The following is a 13,571-nucleotide window of genomic DNA, read 5'->3' on the forward strand; positions in this document are numbered from 1 at the left end:
AGGGCAGGCGAGAAGCTTGGCTTTCTCCATTGCCAGGGGCAACCCAAGCCTCCTGCTCACTCCAGCTCCGTGGCCACAGCCAGCTGAAAGCAGGTATCTGGGGTTTATTAAGCTTCTATAATTGAAACTTTGTTGCCTTGAGTGGAGCTCCGAGCCAGCCACAGCAGGCAGGAAGCTTAGCTTCCTCCATCACTGGGGCAACCAAGCCTCCTGCTTGCTCCAGCTCCGTGGCTGCTAGCCGACATCTTGGTTGGGTTAATTTGCATATAGTCTCTCTGATTGGCTGGTGGGCGTGGCTTAAGGCATAGCGAAGGTACCGTCAATTTGCATGTTTGTCTTTTATTAGTGCAGATAAGGAATATAAATTAAAGAAAGTGACAACAAGGAGAGTCTGATCAAGGAAGAAAGTAGATGTTAATAGACTGAAGGTAATAAAAGAACTGTGGTTTTAATTATATTAGTGAGTTGGAAGAATGAGTGGGAATAATCAGAGAGTGGGATAATAGGTATTTAGGAAGTTCTCAGTGAAGAGACAGTTCACTGCAACCATGGGAATGTTGGGTGGCCAATCACATGTAAAAATCTAGAAACTAAAGATCAGAGTGTGATACAAGTGTTTTCACAGACTAATGAAGAAATTTCAGTTTTAACTGCTAAATGATTTGATGGAATATGACACCTACTTGTTGACTGAAGCAGGCCTGAAGATCGACTTGTCTCAGGTATGGAAAACTGTGATGGGATGAGGGAAGCAGAGAAAGGGAGTGGCAGTTGGTGGTAAATGGACTGTTTCAAAGAGAACATAGAAATTCTATACACACACACACACACACACACACACACACACACTAATGTGTGAACAGAGTAGAAAATTTGTTATGTAAGAGATAAACATTTAAATAAAGCAATATATCTGCATAGATAGGTGTATGAAAATGTCAAAGGGCAGCTCCCATTTTGAAGTGGGAGGAGTAGCTAGAAAATGTCTGACCTTTCTTTTTCTGTGTAAGTTTTTTATGTTCGTATTTGTGCTTGTGTGTCAGTGTTTTGAAGTCAAAACAAATGGATTAATTAAAGCACATTGTGGAACAAATGAGGAATTACTAAAGTTCTCAATAAACATATATAAAAATTGATAAAAGAAAAACAATTTCACAAAAATAATTATCACAAAGTAGTCTTTGTTCTTCCTAAGCCCATCTCTTACATGAAAGATTATATGATCCTGAGAAGATGGAAGAATGGATATATATTACTAGGGAGCTACAATTAATTAGCTTAATAAACTTTATCATATAAATAGATACAGGTGGATGGGTATATGGACAGACAAGTATCACAGTCTATTTTAAGGTCCTAGAGGCAATGATTTAAAGGAACAATTATTTGATGTATGACAGTAACATTTAAATCTTACCTTCAATTTCTATGTCCAACTGATAACTTTCACCATGAAAGTGTGGAAAAGCAAATAAAAGTGATCCAAATCCTACTAAAAAGGAGGAAACTGTAATCCATTTTAGAATGTTTCCTTTCCTTCCATAGTATGCTATAAACACTACTACCAGGCAAGATGAAATATCAAAACTCGATGACAACACAATATTTTCAATGGTTTTCAGACCACTGCCCCTCTGAAATGTGTTAAGGCTTACATTTATAAGACCAAGCACCATACCTAAAATGTAGAAAGAAAAAAAACAACACAATAATATGCATTTTAAGAGACAAAACAGGTCACCATTGTAATCATTACAAAGTGAAACTTAATTTACAGTGAGTTAAATTTATTTCACCTTATTCTGAATGTTTAAAATTTATGAGCACAAAATGATCCCTTTTCTAAAACACTAATAAGCTTTAACCTCTATGAAATATTTGCCAATGGAATTACTGTATCTATTTTTAAAAAAGACTATATTCATGAGTAATTTATGAAGAATATGATGTTTTCAATCATCTCAGTACTAATATTTATTTTGATGTATATTTCAATCATAAAAATGAATAAATGACAATCTAATATCTATCACCCAGAACAGAAAATAAAACATTATCAAAATAGTTGAAGTCCAACATGTACTCCCAAACATATTCTTCTCTCTCCTTCCATAACCCATATCCTATACTTGAAGTTCACCATTTCCTAGCCTTCTTAACACTTTTTTTGACAATGTGTATACATCCTTGAACAATACTACTGTTTGTCATGTTCTTGAACATGAAATAAATGGTATCATATATGCCCATGTCCATCACTCAGCATCTAACTGGGGGGAAAATAATCACACTAAATGTTTGAAACAAAAAGAAATTGACATAGAGGTTGTTAACAAAGTACATAATTCATTTTGTTGGATTGGAAAGGGAAAATAGTTACTAACCAAAACTCAGGATATCTACATAATCAAAGTTGCCGGAGCATGGGCAGCTGCAGGGGTCTGCAGCCACAGCCGCTGCTGCTGCTGCTGCTGCTGGACCTGCACTCACTACCCCTTAGGCAGGAAGTCAGGACCCACACTCATGCTAATGTGAGAGCTAGCTCACCATCACCTGCTGCTCTTCCAGTTGCGAGAGCCCGAGCCCATGAGAATTGTGTTCCTGAATCACCATTGCTGCTGCTGATGGAGCTGCATTGATTACTGACCATACATCCTGGAGCCTTCACAGCCCCAGGATTGCTGCTGTTGCCAAAAATATCACCAGAAAGAGGGAGCAGAAAACAAAAAAATAGGCTTCCCTTTGCTTTTTTTTTTTTTCAAGTCTACTGCCACAGCTTCTTACTAGTAACATGGAGGTGAAGCAGCTGGCAAGGAAATCTGGTAAGGTCATTTATAGGCCACCATTCTCCTCGAAAATAGGAAGGAGTCCAGAGGGGAACAATGGAGTTTATGGTCAACAAACAACTCGCAAAGTTCACCCGTTAGACTGTTCATGATACATTTTCACCCTTTTCCCCATATTTAAACTTCCATACCAAATTAATAGCAACAAAATTATGCTTCTTCCTAACATGTTTCAATTGTTCTTACAAAGACTTTCTTACTCTTTCCCCCCCAAAAAAGGGAGACACATAGTCCAATCAGTCACCATATCCATCTCAAGGTAGTGTTAACCCTTCTTCTGGTTCAATCACAAACATGAATGGATTTTCTTTAACATAAAAACTAAATTGCAAAGGAATAAGTGGTATAGAATGGCATAAAAGATATAAACAAATAACTAAGCAAACATATCATAGGCCCAACTAAAGTTGTGAGGGAATTGTATTGCAAAAGACATCATAAATCCAACTTAGAATCACAACACTTGAACAGACTGAGAGCAGCAGGAAACAAGATATAAAAACTTTGCTGCATTCAAGAGAAGAATTTTTTTCAACTCTCATTTTACATGTGGCCCAGAAGGATAATGGCCAAGGCAATAAATGTTCTGTCAGTAACAGTGTCCATCTCTGGGGTTAGGGTATTAATTAACCTTCTAATTTAGGAATATTCTGTAACTTAGAGGTGAAGTTATAAAGTTATCACCTATAATACTCTTTTATAAAATAGTAAGGGAAAGAGAATGCAAAAAATAAAAATTTGGAATACACAAGTATGTACATGTTTGTGTGTGTATACATGAAACAAACATGAAAGAGAAAAATGCATAGTTGCTACAGTTTTTATTTCTCTAAATGGTTATGAGACACAATTGATATTAATAAACCCCTTCTTCCCTATCTACTGCCTCTTATACCTCTCAATCTCACATAACATATATAGGTTATTTCAAAGCATATACAGCACCCCAAACGTTTTTATTGTTGTCTCCTAGCCGGAGCCTTCTCTGAGTTTTCAGTGGGACATTATAATTATTTATAAGGCCAAAGTTTCTGATTATTGAGATATGTAGTAAGATCAGTGAATTTCATGAACATGAACTCTCTATACTTCTTTTGCTATAAAATGAATTCCTTCATTAAAAGTAATGTGATAATAAATAAGATGATCAAGATGGTGTATAAGGCATTCATTAAGTCCAAGTATAGTTAGTTTTGGCAGAACCATGGTGGTAAAAGAACCCATATGCAAAACAAATATCTATTTCAGTGAGAAGAAATTATTGTCCACTCCATAGTAGAAGCAGGTGATGTAATCAACTTGTCTCTAGGTAGCTGGTTGATTTCACTAGGGAATGGAGCCATTTCCTGGATTATGTTGACTTTTCCTGGTTGGCAAGACAGGCACTCAGTAGTGCAATAGCTAGGTCAGCTCTGGTGAAGATAAATCCATGCATTCAACTCTTGTATAACTTCCATTCTTGATACAATTATCATCATAAACATGAGCCCTCTGAATAAGACATACTAGTATAATGATGGGAAAAGAGGCTGACTAATATTCAGAGGGTGGTTACCTATCTACATCATTATTGAGAGCTTCCTCTGCAATGAATTTCTTTGATGAATATTTGTTTAGGATAATTCTGCCCATTCAGATAGACATACCACCTACCCAGCACTCCTACTTACCAAATGGTCAACCCATTAGACCAGGGGTCCTCAAACTTTTTAAACAGGGGGCCAGTTCACTGTCCCTTAGATTGTTGGAGGGCCGGACTATAGTTTAAAAAAAAACTATGAACAAATTCCTATGCACACTGCACATATCTTATTTTGAAGTAAAAAAACAAAATGGGAACAAATATAATATTTGTATTTGCATGTGGCCCGTGGGCCGTAGTTTGAGGACTCCTGCATTAGACAATGGCAGCATGGTTTCTAGGAAATACAATCAAATTTTACTACCCAATATTCTGCCCACTAGGAGGACTTCCCTTTTCCTCTATTTTTTCTGGGACTCTCCTAAGTGGGACTATGTTACCATAGTGTACTTCCACCTTCAAAAACCATAGGCACATCCTATCTAATAAAGAGAAAATATGCCAATTGACCCTCACACCATCGCAAAGATGGCGGCACCCAAGCCAATAAGGAGGGAATATGCTAATTGACTGCCACGCCCTCAAAGATGTCGGTGCCCACAGCCACAAGATGGCCAGCAGGGGAGGGCAGTTGTGGGTGATCAGGCCAGTAGGGGAGGGCAGTTAGGGGTGACCAGGCCAGCAGGGGAGGGCAGTTAGGGGCGACCAGGCCAGCAAGGGAGGGCAGTTAGGGGCGACCAGGCCAGCAAGGGAGGGCAGTTAGGGGCGACCAGGCCAGCAGGGGAGGGCAGTTGGGGACGACGACCAGGCCTGGAGGGGGAAGTTGGGGGCAATCAGGCTGTTAGGGCAGGGCAGTTGGGGGTGGCCGGGCCAGCAGGGGAGGGAAGTTGGGGGTGACCGGGCCGGCAGGGGAACAGTTAGGTGCTGATCAGGCTGGCAGGGGAGCAGTTAGGCGCCTATCAGGCTGGCAGGGGAGTGGTTACAGGGTGATCAGGCTGGCAGGCAGACGAGCAGTTGTGAGCCAGCAGTTTCGGATTGTGAGAGGGATGTCCGACTGCCAGTTTAGGCCCTATTCCACAGGATCAGGCCTAAACCGGCAGTCGGACATCCCCCGAGGGGTCCCAGATTGGAGTGGGTGCAGGCTGGGCTGAGGGTCAACCCCCTCAGTGGATGAATTTAGTGCACTGGGCCTCCCCTGCACAAATTTCATGCACTGGGTCTCTAGTCCTATCTAATAAAGAGGGAATATGCAAATTGATCATCACACTGTCACAAAGATGGTGGCACCCATAGTAGAGGCAGGGTTTCCGTACACAAGATGGCTGCACCCACAGCGGAGGCTGAGTTCCCATAACTAGCCTTAATGAGCAATCAGCAGGGACCTGAGGCTGTGTGGTGCTGGGCCGGGGCATGGGACCTGAGGCTGTGACCCCCGTCTGGTGTGGCTTGACAGGAGATCTCAGGCTGCGTCCCCCCGCCCTGGCGCCAGGCCAGTGGACCTCAGGCTGTGCCCTCCACCCAGCGGGGCTTGATGGGGCACCTTAGCCCACACCCTATGCCCTGGCACCAGGCCGGGGGACCTCAGGCCATGACCCCCACCCCGGCACCGGGCCAGGGGACCTGAGGCCATGCCCTCCCTGCTCAGCAGGGCTTGATGGGGGACTTCAGGCTGTGCCCCCTGCCCTGGCCATGAGCCAGGGGACCTGAGGCCACGACCCCCGCCCTGGCACTGGGGGACCTGAGGCCGAGCTCCCTGCCTGGCGGGGCTAGATGGTTGACCTCAGGCCACACCCCCGTCTGGCGGGGATTGACGGGGGACCTGAAGGCACGCCCCCTGCCCCGATGCCAGGCCGGGGGACCTCAGGCCACACCCCCCACCCAGCAGGGCTTGATGGGGCACCTGAGGCTGCACCTTCTCACCCGGAGCGGCTTGACAGAGGATCTGAAGCTGCACCCCCCTGCCCAGCGGAGGTTGACGGGGGTGGGGCTGGCCAGGTCTGAATCTCACCCAACGGGGGTGGGGCCGGCCGGGTCTGGGGGGTTTGGGTATCACGCGATTTCAAGGTGCACACGGGTGGGCGGGGACTTGACTCTGGGTCCCCCGGCACACCCCAGACTCTGACAGGAGGGAGAAGATTTTCATCATTTTACTAATTTTCTTTCCTCTCTGACACTTCTATTATAGAGAAAGGGCAAATAGCAATATTAAAATATTTCCTCTAATAAATTCCCTTTTAATGTGCACAAATTTCATGCACCGGGCCACTAGTAAGATTATGTTTCTTTCTTAGAAGTAAATGGTACAAATGAAGAAACTTTTCCTTCATTTCAGAAAGAGGTAGCCCTGTATACTCCAAACCAATTTTCCTGAAGTAGCAGGCACATTTTTAGTGTATAAGACAGACTGTATGTTGGTTATTCTGGGAAGCCTGTATGTTGGTTATTCTGGGAAGCCTGGGATCTCATTCTAGTTATGAGGGTTATGGGGTGGGTTATGAGGGAATCAGCATTCCCTAAAGTCAGGTGAGGTAAATTCAGTGTCTTTAAGCAGAAAATTGTTTTTTGTGGGGGTTTTTTTCAGTCATAGGAGAAAATGTTGCTCCTACTGAGAAAGGAGACTTGGAATTTCAGGGTTGATGGGTCTCAGATTCACTGAATTCCACCCAATTTCCAGGTTCTCCTCTTCTCCAATCAATGTCCCAACTCTCACATAAGTGATCTAGTGAATCTTTGAATTCATATTGTGTTGTAATTCTACCACCATGAATTAGTGTTGGTACTATTCAAGCTATGCAGTGTGTGACTAGAAACTCACACATTTTCTAATTATGCCCTAAACTAATTTTCTTTCTGTAAACTTTTCAGTACAGTCAGAAGCAGTCAGTCAGCCAAACCCAGAATTTCTGTAGTCTAAAGTTTCACCATATACATCAATTGTAGAAGCTCTTGGTCTTCCAAAGTCCTGCCTTCAATAAGAACTTTATCTCAGGCAACATTTTAAATAACTCTGTCATTGCATGTCATGGATTCCCAGTGTACCATTTTCCACAAAATACTGTTGTTTTTGCTGCTTTCAAGTTCAGTTAGCTCAGATAACCAATTCCAGGTTCCTATCTTTGGGGATGGTTTGGTTGTTTCTTCCTGGTTCAATGCTTGGCATAGACTGCTGTTAGAGTAGGCAGCTAAGGTAAATACGAGCTGGGAGAGGTAGCTGGGGCTTGGAGAAAGATGTAACAAACCAAAAATAGACAATGGAGGCAGCAGACCACAATGTGAGAAGGAAAGACTTAGAGCTCCTGCAGGATGTGGTCTAACTGGTGGCTAACACCTGGGTGAAAGGGCCTTATAGTTTAAAGATATATTTTTTTGAGACGTGAGAGATGGGGTGACTTGCTCCTTGCCTAGAGGTGTTCCAACCTAGGGGTATAAATCCCCTGAACTTCCAAACATCAGGGCTCTTGGTTTGGTTTAGGCCGGCTGAGTTGCCCACTCAGGTTCTATCTTAGTGTATTTCTTTCCTACAAATAAACCCTAGCCTGCTTTTGCTGCTATTTGTTGTCTCTTGTTTGAATTCATTCCTACAAGCAAGACAAAAGCTAGGGGCACAGATTACTGTCTCTGGCCAGGGTCTACCTCCGGCCAGAGACCCCCTTCATTATCGCTGGCATTACTATCTCAAAACTTACATGATTTTTATAATTTATAGACAAATTAGTTTTATTACATGGGTGAAGCTAAAAGTTCAATCAAAAACTTTCAAACAGCCCTGACCGGTTTGGCTCAGTGGATAGAGCGTCGGCCTGCGGACTTAAGGCTCCCAGGTTCGATTCTAGTCAAGGGCATGTACTTTGGTTGCAGGCACATCCCCAGTAGGGGGTGTGCGGGAGGCAGCTGATCAATGTTTCTCTCTCATCGATGTTTCTAACTCTCTATCCCTCTCCCTTCCTCTCTGTAAAAAATCAATAAAATATATATTTTTTAAAAAAACTTTCAAACATCTTATTATCTCATAACATTTTTGAAAGGAACATTACTTTAACCAATTTCTTAACCATACTTATCTCTAATAAAATGTTAATAATATTTTTCTGAAGAATATATATTTTAAAATGATCTGACTTCTAACTATCCTCATGAAATCAGTTACAAGTCACCAAAGTTGCTTTCTATAGCTTTGCAGCAAAGGGTTGACTCGGCAAACTTTGGTTGCTCAAAAAGACCTGTCTTCAAGACTGACCTCTGGTTGTCTCCTGGGAGATGACTCTGAATCCTTGAATATTCTGCCTGATAAGAGTGCTTTTATATGCTTGAAGCCTTGGGCCACACAGTACCAATTGGATCAGATAGTTTATACTAAGAATGTGATTTAAAGTGAACATCTATTGTTGAATGCCTGAAGCCTTTGGCCATGCTGTATCAGTTTGATTAGTTTATGTTAACAATGTATTTATGATAACACCTTTTTTTGGTGTATGTGTGAGGAGGGTGTGTTAATGGAGTCTGAGTAGCTGAAGTTAGTCACACAGATGCTGCATGCCTACAAGACTAACCCCTCAAAAATCTTGGACACCAAGGCTCGTGTTATCTTTCTTGGTGGGCAACTCTTTGCATGTGTTTTCACACATTATTGCTGGAAGAATTAAGCATGTCCATATGTCCCCACTGGGAAAGGACACAGCAGCTTGGGCTTGGTTTCTAGACTTTATCCCATGCACTAGACTTTATCCCTCAGCCCTGCCTGTGTCCTCTTGCAGTCTGGGACCCCTCAGGGGATGTCTGCCTGCCATGGAGGTGGGAGAGCTTCCCGCCACCGCTGCTGTGCTCGCCAGCCATGAGCCCGGCTTCTGGCTGAGCTGCACTCCCGCTGTGGGAGTGCACTGACCACCAGGGAACAGCTCCTGCATCGACCATCTGGCCCCTGGTGGTCAGTGCGTATCACAGCAACTGGTCATTCCACCATTCAGTCGATTTGCATATTAGGGTTTTACTATATAGGATGTTTTGTCAAAGTTAAATGTGCAAAGCCCTGGGCCTCCATAATTTCATTCCAATATATGAAAATTAATCAATGTAATTCACTGTATTAAGATAATAAAGAACAAAAACCACATGAATATCAGAATGCAGAAAAAATTTTTACAAAATCCAAACACTTTCATAATAAAAATACTCAATGAACTGGAAATAAAAGGCAACTTTCTTGAACTGATAAAGTACATACAGAGTAGGGCAAAAGTAGGTTTATAGTTGTAAGTACATGAAATAGAATATATTCTTGTATTATTATTTATTAATTGTTGGATTATTTTCCATATGAACAACTGTAAACCTATTTGCCCCACCCTGTATATGAGAATTCTACGACATAATTATAAAATGAATCATGGAGTTACCATATAACCCAGCAATCCCACTCCTAGGTATAAATCCCAGAGAACAAAAATATATGTCCACACAAAAACTTATAGACCATTCTAGCTCTTCATGTAAAGAGCTTGGAAGTCACCTCTGTATCCTAACAGGTTACAAACTGAACAGTCTGAAAAAATTGACAACTCTTCTTAGATACACAACAGAGGGGAAGTAACAGGGCAAACTGGTGATATTGTGAATTCAACTGTCTTTATAACTCATTAGCCCATACTTTTAAATGTGTTTCATTCACATAGATATCTGCTCTACAGTTAAATAAATAAAATGAGAGCTTACTTTATTTAGCACTTTAATGGGAGTTTTTGAATTCTCAGACCATGACTTGAACTGAAATTTGAGATCTGAGTTTGCCATTTCTCTTCATAAATTCTTAAGGGCACTGAAAAGATTCCAGCCAACACCAGAGTCCTTATAGTCAACATTACTACCAATGTGCAGCAGCCGCTTGGGCTTTCAAGATACATGCTTCAATTGACACTTCATCTCAATAAACATGGTGATAACTTGATGAATTGTGAAGCAACTGCATGCCAAGAATTACTATCCATTTCCATTGGCAAAGAGCTCAGCACTTGGCTCAAGATTAAAAGCATAACAAAACCAATCCTAAAATCCCATCTTTATGAGTATACTAATGACCCAGTGCACGGATTTATGCACATTGAAAGGAAATTAATGAGAAGGTGGCTGGTGGGACAGGACTGGGTGAGACAGGCCAGACACACCCTGGAGCCAACCTCCCAGAGTTCCTCCGCAGCCAGCTGCACCTGGGGTGGCATTGTGGCTCAAAGGGCATCTGCAGAGTGAGCAGGGTCCCTCTGGCAGGTGGGGTCCCTCGGCCTGGCCTGTGGGGATCAGGCCAAAGACAACTCTCCAACATACCCCAAGGGGTCCCAGAGTGCAAGAGGGCACTCTACAAAGTTGCTTACAGGGTGTGGAATGCAAACGCAAGTGTGCCAGCAAACCAGATTCTGGGCCGACAGTGCCCTAACAACAACATAACCCATGGCCGAAGGTGGAATCGTGTGGCCCTGCGAGGAATCGCACTCCCTCCTCTCTGGTTTTGGGGTGAGTCACCCGAGAACCGCTGCTGCCAAGTCACTGCAGCTTGGCAGCTCCTGCATTGAGCATCTGCCCCATGGTGGTCAGTGCGCATCATAAGTACTGGTCAGATGAACACTTAGCATATTATCCTTTTATATATATACTAGAGGCCCGGTGCACAAAAATTTGTGCACTGGCGGGGGGGGGGGGGCCCTCAGCCCCACTTGTGCCCTCTCACAATCTGGGACCCCTCGGGAGATAAGGACCTGCTGGCTTAGGCCCTCTTCCGGGTGGCAGAGGGCAGGCCCAATCCCTAGGTGCAGCCCCCGGTCAGGCTCAGAGCAGGGCCGATTGGGGAGTTGGGGCGCCGCCCCCTGTCATGCACAGAGCACGGCAGATTGGGAGGTTGCGATGCCACCTCCAGTCACACTCAGGGTAGGGCCGATTGGGGGATTTAACGGCCATCTTTGTTGGGTTAATTTGCATACTCTTCTGATTGGCTGATGGGCTTAGCGAAGGTATGGTCAATTAGCATCTTTGTCTTTTATTAGTGTAGATTTATGGGACTAACCCCTGAAACCAATTCCATAATAGTCTGAATCCACACAGTAATTTGAACAAGGACAGTTTGCTATAAAGAATTATTAACTGTAACAGAGGATTAAAGTAACAAGGAATTAGCTATTCAGAAGTAAAGAGAATGCCAAAGAATATAGAAATATGTAGTCTAAGCAACAACCATTTACCCTAGGACTGACATGGAGCACTCCAGGGCTAAAATCCAGACCTTGTTGAAGAGAACACAACAAATTTTTGGCAAATTCAATCCAGCAACATATACAAAAGATATTAATTTAGTAATAAGGGTTTACTCCAGGAATGCAAGGTTAGTTAAATATAAAAAAATAAAAGAATGCAATATATAATATTAATAAAATAAATAAGAAAAATCATATAACCGTCTCAGAAGACACAGGGGAAAAAAACTTGATAAAATTAAAAACCAATTCATGATAAAATTTCTTAACCAGCTAAGAATAAAAGGTAACATCCTCAAATTAATAAGGGGCATCTCCAAAAAACTTACAGTTAACATATTTAATTGAGAAAGGCTAAATTATTTCTACCTAAAAACAGAAAGAAAAAAAACCCTTCTCTTTTCAAATTTCTATCCAACATTGTATTGGAGGTCTTAACCAGTGTAACAAAACATACAGATTGGAAAGAAAGAAATAAAACTGTCCTGACTCACAGGTGACATGATCATGTATGTAAAACATTCTAAGAAAATAAGTTAATTTACCAAGGTTGAAGGATACAAAACCTACATAAGAAAAGAGATATACCATGATCAGGCATGAAAACACTCAATAGTGTTAAGATGTCAATTTTCTGCAAATCTATAGAATCAAAGAAATCCCAATTAAAATCCCAAAAAGTTTTTATAGAAATCAACACGTGGAAAAGGCCAAAGTATCTAGAATAGCCAAAACAACTTTTTACAAATATCCTTTCAAAATTCTCACTCAGGTATTTAAAGACCTTTATAATATGGCTACAGTTTGTATTTTCCTTCTCTTTTATTTATTTATGTATTCGATAAATATTTATCGAGTGTCTTTACTGCCTCAGTCACTATATTAGTTCTGGGGGAGGGGTTGAGACAATAAAGAAAATAAGTATAATTATCCTTTTTGGTGCTTAGGTAAAACCATCATCCAGCCAAATCAGTCACTCACCATTCTGAAACAAGGCTTTCCTGTATCTGAGTATTTATTCATCAAAACATTACATTCATTCATTCATTAATTCAATAAATACTCCTTAATTACATTCCCAGCTATCAGAACTCTACCTGTTTATCAAGGCATAATTCAAATGCCTATTCCTCAGAGAAACTTCTTTGATGATATCAAGAAAAAAACACTAATGACTATTTATTTGCTCCTCTCATATGATTCTAAGCACATTTAGACTTTTTTTTATTACACTTATTTCGACATAGCATCTTAGAACAAAAAAGATACCATGTTTAGCAAACTCCAAGACCATCAGGATATACAGACTAGTAAAGAACGTAGGTGCAAAGGGAGTGGTGAGGGCCTTGGCCACGTAGGGAATGCATGCCCTTCTAAAGGCATTCAAATCCACATTCTTCTTCAAACTGTGTGGGCAAAGATGAACACCTTTGAGTTGCGGCTGGTTCTCTCATATAGATTGTTTGAAGCCCGACTCTACCTCCTGTATTCACACCCGAGGAAACAAGATCCAGGAAGGAAATGGCTTGGCCCATGTGTCTCAAAATTGTGGTCAGAAGCAGAAACAACCTGGCAGTCACAGGTCTTGTTTTCAACTTTATTTAATCCCCCAAGTAATTCAACCCTGAGCTTCTCAGGGTTGGTGACCAAACAACAGTAATGACTCAACACTACTCTCTCCAGGTGGCTCTCTGGAGGCCAGACCCCTATCACCCATACTGTGAGAGGTAACTGTGCCAATAAGGTGTTTGAGGACAGGAGCCCAAACCCATGGTGGCAGCCCATTTAACCAGCTTTTATCCTAGTCATACCTTTCCAGTATTAGAGAGGGCAGCTGCCTCAAACTGGACCACCTGGCCCCTCTCCTGCCTCCCCCACTTAGATAACACTGAGCGCCCCCTGCTGCCC

General features: G+C 42.1%; 1 protein-coding gene across 1 annotated transcript in view; it reads right to left on the minus strand.

Annotated features, from left to right (window-relative positions):
• The window catches only part of SLCO6A1 (solute carrier organic anion transporter family, member 6A1), a 123,662-nt gene that overhangs the window by 109,674 nt on the left and 417 nt on the right, over positions 1-13,571 (minus strand). The window contains exon 2 of the mRNA XM_005866470.1: positions 1,418-1,678. Coding sequence (XP_005866532.1) covers positions 1,418-1,678 — 261 coding nt within the window. The remainder of the gene's footprint in view (positions 1-1,417; positions 1,679-13,571) is intronic.

Source organism: Myotis brandtii, unplaced genomic scaffold (assembly GCF_000412655.1).
Source record: "Myotis brandtii unplaced genomic scaffold, ASM41265v1 scaffold230, whole genome shotgun sequence".
Taxonomy (NCBI): domain Eukaryota; kingdom Metazoa; phylum Chordata; class Mammalia; order Chiroptera; family Vespertilionidae; genus Myotis; species Myotis brandtii.